Source organism: Erpetoichthys calabaricus, chromosome 12 (genome assembly GCF_900747795.2).
Source record: "Erpetoichthys calabaricus chromosome 12, fErpCal1.3, whole genome shotgun sequence".
NCBI classification, from domain to species: Eukaryota; Metazoa; Chordata; class Cladistia; order Polypteriformes; family Polypteridae; genus Erpetoichthys; species Erpetoichthys calabaricus.
Genome location: NC_041405.2, coordinates 132,710,039 through 132,722,073, shown reverse-complemented (window position 1 = coordinate 132,722,073; position 12,035 = coordinate 132,710,039). Strand labels below are relative to the sequence as shown.

The following is a 12,035-nucleotide window of genomic DNA, read 5'->3' as shown; positions in this document are numbered from 1 at the left end:
AGTCAAATTGCTTAAAATAAGCAAGTCCTGTGCTGCACACATTAATCTCCTGGGTGAGTTCCTACTTTTTATGGTGGTGGGTTCTGTCCTTAAATTTAATTTGAAGCATTTTATTATATTGTGTGTTCTGGTATTTTAAGTGATCCATCTGTTTACCCCTTTTATATCCACTTTACTAAGTTAGTGGAAGCTTGTTCCAAATGTTATCTTGATGCCACCATTTTTACCTTACCTACTTACTGTATATTTCTCAACTCACCATCTTGGCCCAGTCAAACATTGTTTGTGAGTTGATTCCTCAGGCTATTAGAAACAAGCTCTGTAACCAATCTGGTAATGTAAAGAAGGTAAGTGAAACAGATACACACTGGGCAACCTTTATCCTAAAACCGGAGTTATAGAACAAAAAGACCACTGTAATGCCACTCTTCTAAAATTAGTTTGTATGATTCTCCAAATTTTTGCCATGGGTGTAAACACCTTTTTGTTTATCTCCTTTACATGTAATTACTGTAAATTAACTGCTATCATGTCATAGGGAACATTTTAACATTTGATTTTTTTTTTTTTTTTCTCCATTTTCCTCTCTGCTTCTAGGTGTCACTATGGCATATGTAAACCCTAGCCTATCAGTGCACAAGCCCTCATCAGCCATGGACCGTCAGCGTGAGTACCTCCTGGACATGATTCCATCTCGTTCCATCAGCCAAACGGCAAACACATGGAAATCTTAATGATTCTATTTAAAAACAACAATGAGAATTTCCCTTCTCCCTGCTGCCGATGCCACCACCTTGGAAGCAAGTTACCAGATGGCGCTGAAGGGCTTAGGAGGACTGAGCTGCGCTCATTGTGGCTGTACTGGCCTAATACAGTGGTGGGAAGCTGATTTAATGCACCTTTCCTGTTGGGCTGTCTTGATTTGCTTTCAGAGCAAGAGACTATATTCTGTTCATCCCCATCTCTTCTGACTTGACTGTTGCAGCTCAATGCAGGAATTGTCTCCCATTACCTAAACTGGGAAGAGGGAAATGTGTTGTGTAATTTTATTGAACATGGACATGTGTGTACACTTGAGCAACAGATGGACGCGGGTTGCTGGGCGGGTGAATTGTGGGCATATGTGTTTTTGAGTTCCAGAGGGAGAGACTGGACTTGACTATTTGTACCTTTTTACGCTTCCTAAATTTTCCCCCATCCCCCAAAATCAAGTCAGTGCTTAATCTTAATCGGCAGAAACAGTGGTTTTCAGGAGACGGAGACAAGGAATGGGCACCCGCACCTGGGAAATTTGAAATTCAGTAAGAAAGTGCTGTTATTTCAAGAATCTTCTTGGTTCATTGTAGGTTCTTCCACTCGGGGGCACAATGCTGCTACTTCAAAGGTGGGCTGCCAGCAGAGACTTGGAAATAATTGAGTGCCTTCTGAGTTTCCTGCGGGGGTTTATCCTTCTCCTTCATTAACTTTCCAGAATAACTTATGCTTAAGCACACCCAGAATCCCCCTGTTGGTGTGTCCTGGGGAGTTCTGCAACATCCCCTAGTATGGCCTTCTTGAATGTTGAGATCTTGCACCAAGCCTCAGCACTACGTTATGTGAAACTTCACCCTGCCAATAACTGACTTTGGCTTTTTGTGTAAAGATGAATCTTTTCTGCTGTTTTTCATTTCTTCCTCGTTAACTCATTCGGCCGTTAATTACATCATTATTGTTTATGCCAATGTTGCCAGCACAAAGCTGGATCAGTGACTGTTCTCTGTAGACTGGCAGGTAGTCATGGGCAGTTGCCTTTTGGTTGTAAGTTGGGCAAGAAACTGAATGCCTTTTCAGTGTTCAGTTTTCAATAATAAAACTAACTCTGTCCTCCCTTCCCCGATCTTCTGTTTTCTGTGTGATGATCCATATCTTGGTAACTTTCCTTGAAATAGAGTAGATTATTTATATACACACACATATATACTTTTTTTTCGCTTTTAGCTTCCATATAGCAAGGAAATTGCCTATTGAGTGAACTTTTCCCAGTGTATTGAAGTTGAGGGCATTCTCTGCTGGTATGAAATACAGGATTTGTGAAAAGTAAAACATTTATGCAAATTGTACAGCTTGTTTCACACTGTACACACATAATACCCAACATTTTTATTTTTATTTCTTTCTGCTTGGTGCGTTTTCCCATTAGACTTGATTCCTGTCTTCTGCACTATTAAATTTTTTTTTTGCCTCAACCCACAGGAGTGGATAAAATTTGTTGTTGTGTACTGCTGGGGACAAAATCCGTTTCTTATAGACACCACCTTTTTCCCCCAAGGTAATAAGTGCCATCAGCTGTTACCTTTCTTGTACTTATACTCTTCCCTCGACCCTCCCCATTTTTTAAATATAAATATTCCTGAATTTTTCATACCTCTACCTCCTGTTATATCACTTATCTGCTGCTTCTGTAAGACGGTAATCTACCTCTGTCTCAATGACTGTTGGGGTGGTTCGAGTGCTTTGTTGGGTTAATAATTTCATTAGGATGGTAAATAAAGAGCATCTGGCATCATGCATCTTGCCCTTAAGGACCTCTGTTTAAAGGTGTAACTCCAAAGACTAGTTGTTGAAAAGGTGAGATCCTTGTGAAATGTAATCTTAGTAATGCAGGGTGCCCATCTGTGTTTCAGTTCTGTGAAGCATTACTTTTGTTTTCATTACTTGGAAGCTTTTTTTACCCCCAGTAGACTAATAATAATTTGAAAACACTCTGGATTCAGCCACCTCAGATCTATCTGATTGTGATCAGATGGTATGTGGTGTAGTGAAGACTTGCATTCATCAGATTTTGATGCCCCAAACACACTTTTCCTACCCAGCTTAGTTTTTTCAAACAGTGGTTTAGCTACAGGTGTGACAGTAATGTTGCACTGAAGCAGATTATTTCTTTGTGTTTGGTTTTTTTTTTTTTTTTTGTTCCCTTTGTCACTGGTATTTATTGTGACTCTAAATATTTCCTAATTCTATTACCAAAAAAAAAAACATTCCCACTAAAGCCCTGTTAGGAAACCTTCAGTTGAAGGGCACACTGTATTCATATTTGTATATTGTAATGTTCAGAGGGTTTTAGTATTTAAATGAAAATAAATGAATCAATGAGTACAAGTGACACCTTTCTTTTGTTCCTTTTCCTGACCAAAATTTGCTATCAATATGCAAGAGTGGCTTTGTTCTTTGAAAGCGCATCATCAAAAACCCCAACAAGAACCACCCCTACCCCCAAAAAGTGAGTACAGTTGCACTTTGAGCCCATAATTACCAAGAAGCTTTGAAATGGGTAGAATGTATAATTTTAGCTTTGTTTCTGTCATTTTGTTAAATATGTATAAAATGAGGAGTTGGATGGGAATGTTGAGATATTGCAGAAGTTTTTTCCCAGAAGTATGCAAATTGCTTGTTTTCTCCAAGCCTGCATCCTCTGAAAGGTAATATTTGATACTTGCAATTTTCATCATAAGTACAAAGTATATCTGTTTCTCTTTATATAACCAAAGCACTTGTAGGTGAAGTGATTTATTCTGAGTCACATATTATAGTAGTTTGCAGGGATTTGATCATGCTGTTGTTGTGCTTTGTGTCTGTTACTCTTAGCCACTGGGGGCAACAATAACTTCTGTCCTGGGGGTCTGTATGACCATTGTGTGCACTTTCTGCAAACTACACGGCTAGTCTTTTCAAAATGTCCTCTACAGGCAGCATTACAGAGCAGTAGTTAAAATGTTTTGAGCCAAGGGTTTCCCAGTTCCCTTCTCAGTCTAGCCACTATTTCTTGCTTACTGTGCCCAATGTTTTAAAGAAATATGGAGCTTAAATGGTTCATAATCATAAATCAATCCAGTTCCAGATGCTTATTTGTTTGCTCTCTACAACATGGAGTTAAAACAAAGATGATGATTGGATTAAGCATGTGAAATTTGTTTACAGACACCAAATCATCGCTGAATATGCAAATTTTCACTCTGATCTTGAAGAAACCTTTGGTTCACTTTATCTGTACAACAGTTGGGTTCCATGTTCAAATTTTAAAGCAGTTGACTCTTCTAGACTTGCATACTAGGACTATGCCACCACAGAAAAGGGGCATGAAATTTTGTAAATGCACAATTTCTTTAATTACATTTTTGTTAATGGTGAATAAATCAAGATTGTTACACTTTTCATAATTAGTTTGTATTGATTAAAGTAAAACTTTGGGTAAGATCACAAGGTTTAGATACCATCCATCCATTATCCAACCCGCTATATCCTAACACAGAGTCATGGGGGGTCTGCTGGAGTCAATCCCAGCCAACACAGGGCGCAAGACAGGAACCAATCCCATCCGCAGGTTTAGATACCATTCAGGAGAAATTGAGGTACAGTGCAGTCTGTATAAAACCACACACAGCAGGTTTATTTATTTATTTATTTTTTTGATTTTGGATTTCGTGGTCATCAGAACAGAATTCTATAGACTTCCAAGATGAGCATTCTCTTTTACATTCACAGAGAACACAAGTTTCAGTGCATAATATGTAAATTGGGGGAGGGGGGGACACATGAATACTTATGGAAGCTAAATAGTCTATAATTTGTTTTTGTGTAGATATTGTACCTAATCTTGGATTGCTGTTGTACCACAAAAGAGGAAAATCTTAACCAGCAAGTACAACCATTGGATCCAGAAATCAAATGTATCGATTCTTGGGTTTCAGTGTGGGGTCCTGGTGTATTTTATCTGCAGTAGAAAACATCACAAACAATAATCTGAATTAAACAAATTTGCTACATTTAGGTAATAAGTTGATACAAAATACTGAAACAAAATTGAAGAGACATTAATTGCACCAAAGTGGCTTTTTATTGCACTTGCCTTTTTTTCTGAAATGCCTCTTCAGGAGTGACATCAGAATATTGTAGACCACCTCCTCTCTCTGCTGGAAACATTTGATTGAGACATCTTGAATTTGGATGAACAGTCATCAATTGGAGTGTTGGGAGGTACTGGTGGAATTGAGGGGCTGCAGGACTTGTTGGCTGCTTCATGATACTCATTAAGCTTGCACACGTAGTTGGTGGCTGTCTTTTCATACCAGGCTAGTGCTGACTGCTTTTGCGCTTCGATAAACCGAATGCTGTCTTCAAAGGCAACTTTCTCCCGCCGGTTGGCATAGTGGGCAAGTTTCTGGCTTTGACTCAGTCTTCTTCCACAGTGGGCCATCTCCCAGTGTCTCAGCAGCTTTCAGGAGCAGTGTGGGTTTTTTTTTTTTGAATAAATTCCTTTCCTCCGTTAAGCTGACCCTTGTCTCGCCCTGTGTGATGATCACAAGAATCTACAAGAGGTCAGTTTAGGCTCTGGCAAAGTATAATGTATCAGAACTAGCAGCCAAAACAACTCCCTTCTGCTTGTCTTAATGCAGATGTTGTTACTCTGGCCCTTGGGTAGCTCTTTCCTTCCTGCCAGTGATACTCTGAATAAAACTCTCTTGTCTATGTGGGTCTACTTGATGGATTTAGATGTGCTATAAAGTGGGAAGTTGTCTGGGAGATGTGCTATAACTGGAGATAAAAATCACTCTATGTGCATGGAACTGTCGCTGTTACCAAGGTATCCAACCTAAACTTGACTCATTTAATTTATAGCATCACTCTAATTGCTTTATAGTGGTGGAGTCAATGATTAACTAGATAAAATTTACCAAGGATGACAGTTTTAAAGACAAATGCAAGAATGTTGTTTTGTATACTGTAGGTTAAAAAAAAAACTGAAACCACCTCATACTGACCATACTATTTGGAAATTTTAAATCGGCCCTGTTTGTCCCAAAAGACTTGTGCAAGGAAGGTACCAGAAATTAAATGTGCACATTATATGCTATTGGCGTAGGCTTTGAGCCCACACCCAAATTATGGATTTAGTGGGACATTTGTCATTCAGCAGCCGAGGTGGGTGGCGAAAGCATTTATCAAAGCAATAAGAATCCATTTCCACAAGAATGCTAAAACAGATTGTTTTTACTTCTTTCTTCTAGTGTGAGCCTGGAGGAGAGATGGCATAGGACTCCTGATACTCCCACGTTTCTATCTTACGACTGTTGGTGACTGTTCTTTAGATTCTGGGGGCTGTTTCAGAAAGAGATTAGATAATCTTGGAAGTCATGATTTCTGAGCACAGGATTTCACTCGGTTCAGGAAATTATGGATACGTTAGTCCAGATTAAATCATGTTTGTGGCAACATTTACAGGCCCTTTTAATTTGATCACTGAACAGATAATCAACCACAGACTGCATATCTGAGAAATGCAGGGGACAACTTTCAGGCCAGCAGAGCAAGAGGTCCCTGTGGCAGTACATAAAAATAATGGGCATATCCTCCAGAACAGGAGCAATGCAGCAGCAAAAGAAGGGAATGACATAAAGGAATATCACGGAGTGAATGTGTAACACGGTTGGTGAAATCCATGTACACGTTGTGTGGTAAATATTGCATTATAAAAAATGGGCCCCTGGCGATATTACTTGAAATGCTGAATGCCCTCAAAGTATTCCATTTTTGCAATATTAATGATACCAAAAAAGTCTAAGGCCCGTGGCATTAAGTGTTCAGCATATATAGTTATTCTGTTACTGTGAGAGACATTGAATGTTACCCCATCTGCATTGATCGGTGTTGTCCTGTAATTACATGCCGGAAGAAACCCAAGTTGATCACTGTCCTGTACAAATCTGCAACGACCGTATTATGAGACTTGGATTAAGGAACTCTCTGTGTGCGTTGTCTATTGTCTGTGTATGCTCCGACCATGGTGAGTGATGTCTCGGTGAGGGAGACATTTTATTCACAACTTCGGTTGGTGGTTGATGGGTGCCTGTGAGGCAACACTGCCCTGGTCATGGGTGACTTCAATGTGACCAGTGGCACTAACAAGACTGGCAATTAGGATTGTGTCAGTCCCCATGGGTCAGGCGACTGGTGAAAGTGGCTCCATGTTCCTTGACTTTGCAAAAGGGCAGAGGCTACAGATCATGGGATCCTGGTTCCAGTGCCCTTAGCCGCATCATTGGACTTGTGATCGACCTCCTTCACTGGAGTACCATCCTTGTGGGCAGATAGGTGAGGCCCTTATAAAACTGCAGGGTATACAGAAGTATCCGGTGTGTTTATTCTGACCTCAGACTTGTTGCTGCTATGCTGCAGATCCAGCTTAGGTCCAGTTACAACCACTTACTAGGAAAATAAGGCTGGACCTGGTCAAACTCCAAGATCAGGCTGTTTCTAATGAGTTTTCACGCAGTTTGTATGAGGAACTTAGACTTTGGTGTGACTGCTGATCCTAATGTGATGAGGGAGACCTACCATGACAAGACCCTGAAGGTTGCTGAGGGCTGTGTTGGTGTTCCCAGAAGGAGGTATTTCATCTCATAGGGCACCCATTCTATGCAAAAAAATCTCATTTCAGAAAATAAGCGAGGTTTGGTCAGAAAAGTTGCCAAATTATGTAATTGTATGGGACAATGACAGCTTTCACAGAACCAATGCCATCCACGAATGGTTCACTGCTCACTTGAAGGATACAAATGATGTTCCTCCTACCCCATTCTTGAATCCAGTCAAGGAGTTCTTTTCAACATGGAGATGAAAAGTACTTGCTAGGTGCAATGGAAGCAGTATGTGGGGACATAATAGCAGTATCTTGCAGGTGTGGGTGCGCCATTCAAAAAGATTTTCCCACATTGCATTGCAAGAGAAAATATATGGAGAGAAGTGGATGGAAATATGTGACCAGACAGACATGACCAATAAGAGGTCCAGTGAAGATTTTCAGTGAATATTGTTAAATTCTGCATGATGTTTAGTTGTCTGCTCCTTACAAAACAGCTTCGACCTCTGACATTTGAGGGCTGCCTTGCATGTACTGCTGGCTTTAAGCTCTCCCATGGCATGTCTTTGGGGTTAAGAGCTGGACTTTGATTTGGCCATTCCAGAAACTTACATTTCTTTTTAAGCGATTTTTTTTTTCATTTTGGGTTATTGTCTTGTTGTAAGGTCCACTTAGGGATCATCTTCTGCTTTTGGACAGGCATCCTAACATTCTTTCCTTTACCATTCCATTGTTACCACACTTGTGAACAAAATCCCAAAATCAACTCGCCTTCCTTGAGGCAGCATCTCATCTCCAACCGCGATAGGGCATACTACCCTCTTCCGGCCTAGAACCACGACCTTGGACTTAGAAGCTGTGATCCTCATCCCAGCTGCTTCACACTTGGTTGCAAACCGCCACAGTGTGTCAAAGATGACTTCCACTATACACTATAACAGAATCACTACTGTGTGTGTGTTTAGTCCCTCCAAGCAAATGGAATTGATTGAGGCTTATGAGGAGGAGTCAAGGCGTAGGAAGCACACTGAGAGGAAGCATTCACAAGACTACAAATGATGTTTTCACAGCGGATAATGAAGGCCTGTACTACTTATCAAGAAGGAGACGGGAAGCGAGTAAGAAGCAGTTTTAAGCGAAAACTCTTTAGAGACAAAGCCCCAGGGCAGACCGATGCAGACACACGAGGATACTGAGGACAGACCTATGCGAAATGCTGAAGGTATACATAAGACGAGATATCAAATATTTTTACATTTATTCTATTACCTGTCTTCGACCGGTTATGTGGCTAGTTTTCTTGTGAGCAGAGTATAAAATTAAAATAAGTTGCATCAAAATTGCTAGTACAACTTTACTGACATGTCACATTTTTGGAGCTCTACAATATGCCATCACATATGAGAAAATTAAATTATAATTTTTTTGCTTGCAGCAATGGGACTCTTATTGGCGGATAACTTTCATAGGCACAAGTGCTCACCCAGAACTCTAATGTTCACAACCATGGAGGAACACTGGCAGCTGCAAGGACACAAGAAAAATAAGAGTGGTTTGGATTGTGCAAATGAAACATAGATGTCATTTTGATGGAGTGTGGTTGTCATAGATAAAGAAAACACATGGGGCAAAAATGTGGCTTATTCCGGGACTCTCCATGTTGATTAGATACCAAAATGAGGCAACATGGAGGCACTTTCACAGTATAATACAGTGGTGTGAAAATCTATTTGCCCCCTTCCTGATTTCTTATTCTTTTGCATGTTTGTCACACAAAATGTTTCTGATCATCAAACACATTTAACCATTAGTCAAATATAACACAAGTAAACACAAAATGCAGTTTGTAAATGGTGGTTTTTATTATTTAGGGAGAAAAAAAAATCCAAATCTACATGGCCCTGTGTGAAAAAGTAATTGCCCCCTGAACCTAATAACTGGTTGGGCCACCCTTAGCAGCAATAACTGTAATCAAGCGTTTGCGATAACTTGCAATGAGTCTTTTACAGCGCTCTGGAGGAATTTTGGCCCACTCATCTTTGCAAAATTGTTGTAATTCAGCTTTATTTGAGGGTTTTCTAGCATGAACTGCTTTTTTAAGGTCATGCCATAGCATCTCAATTGGATTCAGGTCAGGACTTTGACTAGGCCACTCCAAAGTCTTCATTTTGTTTTTCTTCAGCCATTCAGAGGTGGATTTGCGGGTGTGTTTTGGGTCATTGTCCTTTTGCAGCACCCAAGATCGCTTCAGCTTGAGTTGACGAACAGATGGCCGGACATTCTCCTTCAGGATTTTTTGGTAGACAGTAGAATTCATGGTTCCATCTATCACAGCAAGCCTTCCAGGTCCTGAAGCAGCAAAACAACCCCAGACCATTACACTACCACCACCATATTTTACTGTTGGTATGATGTTCTTTTTCTGAAATGCTGTGTTCCTTTTACGCCAGATGTAACGGGACATTTGCCTTCCAAAAAGTTCAACTTTTGACTCATCAGTCCACAAGGTATTTTCCCAAAAGTCTTGGCAATCATTGAGATGTTTCTTAGCAAAATTGAGACGAGCCCTAATGTTCTTTTTGCTTAACAGTGGTTTGCGTCTTGGAAATCTGCCATGCAGGCCGTTTTTGCCCAGTCTCTTTCTTATGGTGGAGTCGTGAACACTGACCTTAATTGAGGCAAGTGAGGCCTGCAGTTCTTTAGACGTTGTCCTGGGGTCTTTTGTGACCTCTCGGATGAGTCGTCTCTGCGCTCTTGGGGTAATTTTGGTCGGCCGGCCACTCCTGGGAAGGTTCACCACTGTTCCATGTTTTTGCCATTTGTGGATAATGGCTCTCACTGTGGTTCGCTGGAGTCCCAAAGCTTTAGAAATGGCTTTATAACCTTTACCAGACTGATAGATCTCAATTACTTCTGTTCTCATTTGTTCCTGAATTTCTTTGGATCTTGGCATGATGTCTAGCTTTTGAGGTGCTTTTGGTCTACTTCTCTGTGTCAGGCAGCTCCTATTTAAGTGATTTCTTGATTGAAACAGGTGTGGCAGTAATCAGGCCTGGGGGTGGCTACGGAAATTGAACTCCGGTGTGATACACCAGTTAGGTTATTTTTTAACAAGGGGGCAATTACTTTATCACACAGGGCCATGTAGGTTTGGATTTTTTTTCTCCCTAAATAATAAACACCATCATTTAAAAACTGCATTTTGTGTTTACTTGTGTTATATTTGACTAATGGTTAAATGTGTTTGATGATCAGAAACATTTTGTGTGACAAACATGCAAAAGAATAAGATATCAGGAAGGGGGCAAATAGTTTTTCACACCACTGTATGTGATTGGAAATGTGATGAAATGGCATAAGCTAGCCCTTCCAATTCCTAGTCAAATCATTTAATGTCTTTTAAGACAAGGTTATAGTTGTTAAATTTGACATGAACTTAACTGGAGGTCTTGTTAAATCCTGTAGTGTGTTATGTCCAGTTCTGCAGAATACTGCAAAAGAAAACTATACATAGAAATTAAAAATGCACCAAATGTGAGTGTATTTGCACCCTTACCCATGGGTCCACCAGCGTACATTAGATGCATAAAATCTACTACTGGTGTGGTGATCTCCACTTCAAATGTCTCATTCCTCCTGTGTGTGTTTAACTGGGTGGATACCTGGTGTTTTTTTTTTTTTTTTTTTTTAAACACTGCATGAAGCTGAACCATTCCAAAACCTTCCCAACCTTATACAGTCTTGTGAAAAAGTAAGTGCAACCCATGTAAGTTACTGACTTTTTCAACCTGTTCAACAGATATAGTATATTTGAACAAATCTGACATAAAATTAACATAGTGTATTCATACTCATTACATTGGTCACAAGGAAAAAATAAACCCCATCCCCTACATTTATCTATATTTTACAATACATAAAATTAGAACTAGGTTTTCTAGATCACGTGACAATGATTAGAACCTCCTTTTGGAGAATGCAGGTGGACCAAGTCTTATTTAAACTGCAGATGTCATGGGACTGATGCTATCTTTGCTATCGATGTGTGTGGTATCATCATGCCATTTTCCAAACAGCTCTGTAAGGCCCTCAGAAAAAGGTGGAAGCATAAAAGTCTGGGAAAGGATTAAAAAAAAAATCACAAACTTATCTGAAATCAATCATTGCACTTTAAGGAAAATAATCTACAAGTGGTGTAGATTTCAAATGACTACTAATTTATCCGGGGCTGGCTGGCAGGCCAAGCAAATCCAGCCCCAGAGTTGATTGTCTGACACTAACAGAAATCTCCAAAAGCCCCAAAAGTTCATTGTGGGATCTGCAAGTAACTCTTGCAAAGGTTGGTGTCAAAATACATACATCTACACTCAGAAAGTGATAGCACAAATTTGACTTACAAGTGAGCTGGGTAAGTCTTCACTAACCAAAAAGAACATTAGAGCAAGACTGCAGTCTGCCATTGAACATCTACCCAAAGACCAGGCCTTCTGGAACAATGTGCTCAGGTCTTCCTGAATGTCCCCTCTCAAAGTTGAGATAGGAGTTCAAGAAGCTCTGAATTCATCATCAGGAGTCGGGATCTGTAGTGTTCACTATAAATTTCACACTTGATGGGCAGAGATTAACATCCACTTTATCG

The 12,035-nt window shown here is 40.1% G+C and overlaps 2 protein-coding genes across 10 annotated transcripts in view; one reads left to right on the top strand and one right to left on the bottom strand.

Moving 5' to 3' along the window:
• gatad2ab (GATA zinc finger domain containing 2Ab) overlaps positions 1-1,876 on the top strand; it is a 68,019-nt gene extending 66,143 nt beyond the window's left edge. For all 9 annotated transcript variants that reach the window (XM_051934647.1, XM_051934648.1, XM_051934649.1 and 6 more), the window contains exon 11: positions 598-1,876. In XM_051934647.1, the coding sequence (XP_051790607.1) occupies positions 598-734 (137 nt within the window). In that variant the 3' untranslated portion in view covers positions 735-1,876. The remainder of the gene's footprint in view (positions 1-597) is intronic.
• Positions 1-12,035, bottom strand: part of armc6 (armadillo repeat containing 6) — a 494,113-nt gene that overhangs the window by 149,660 nt on the left and 332,418 nt on the right. The window lies entirely within an intron of this gene.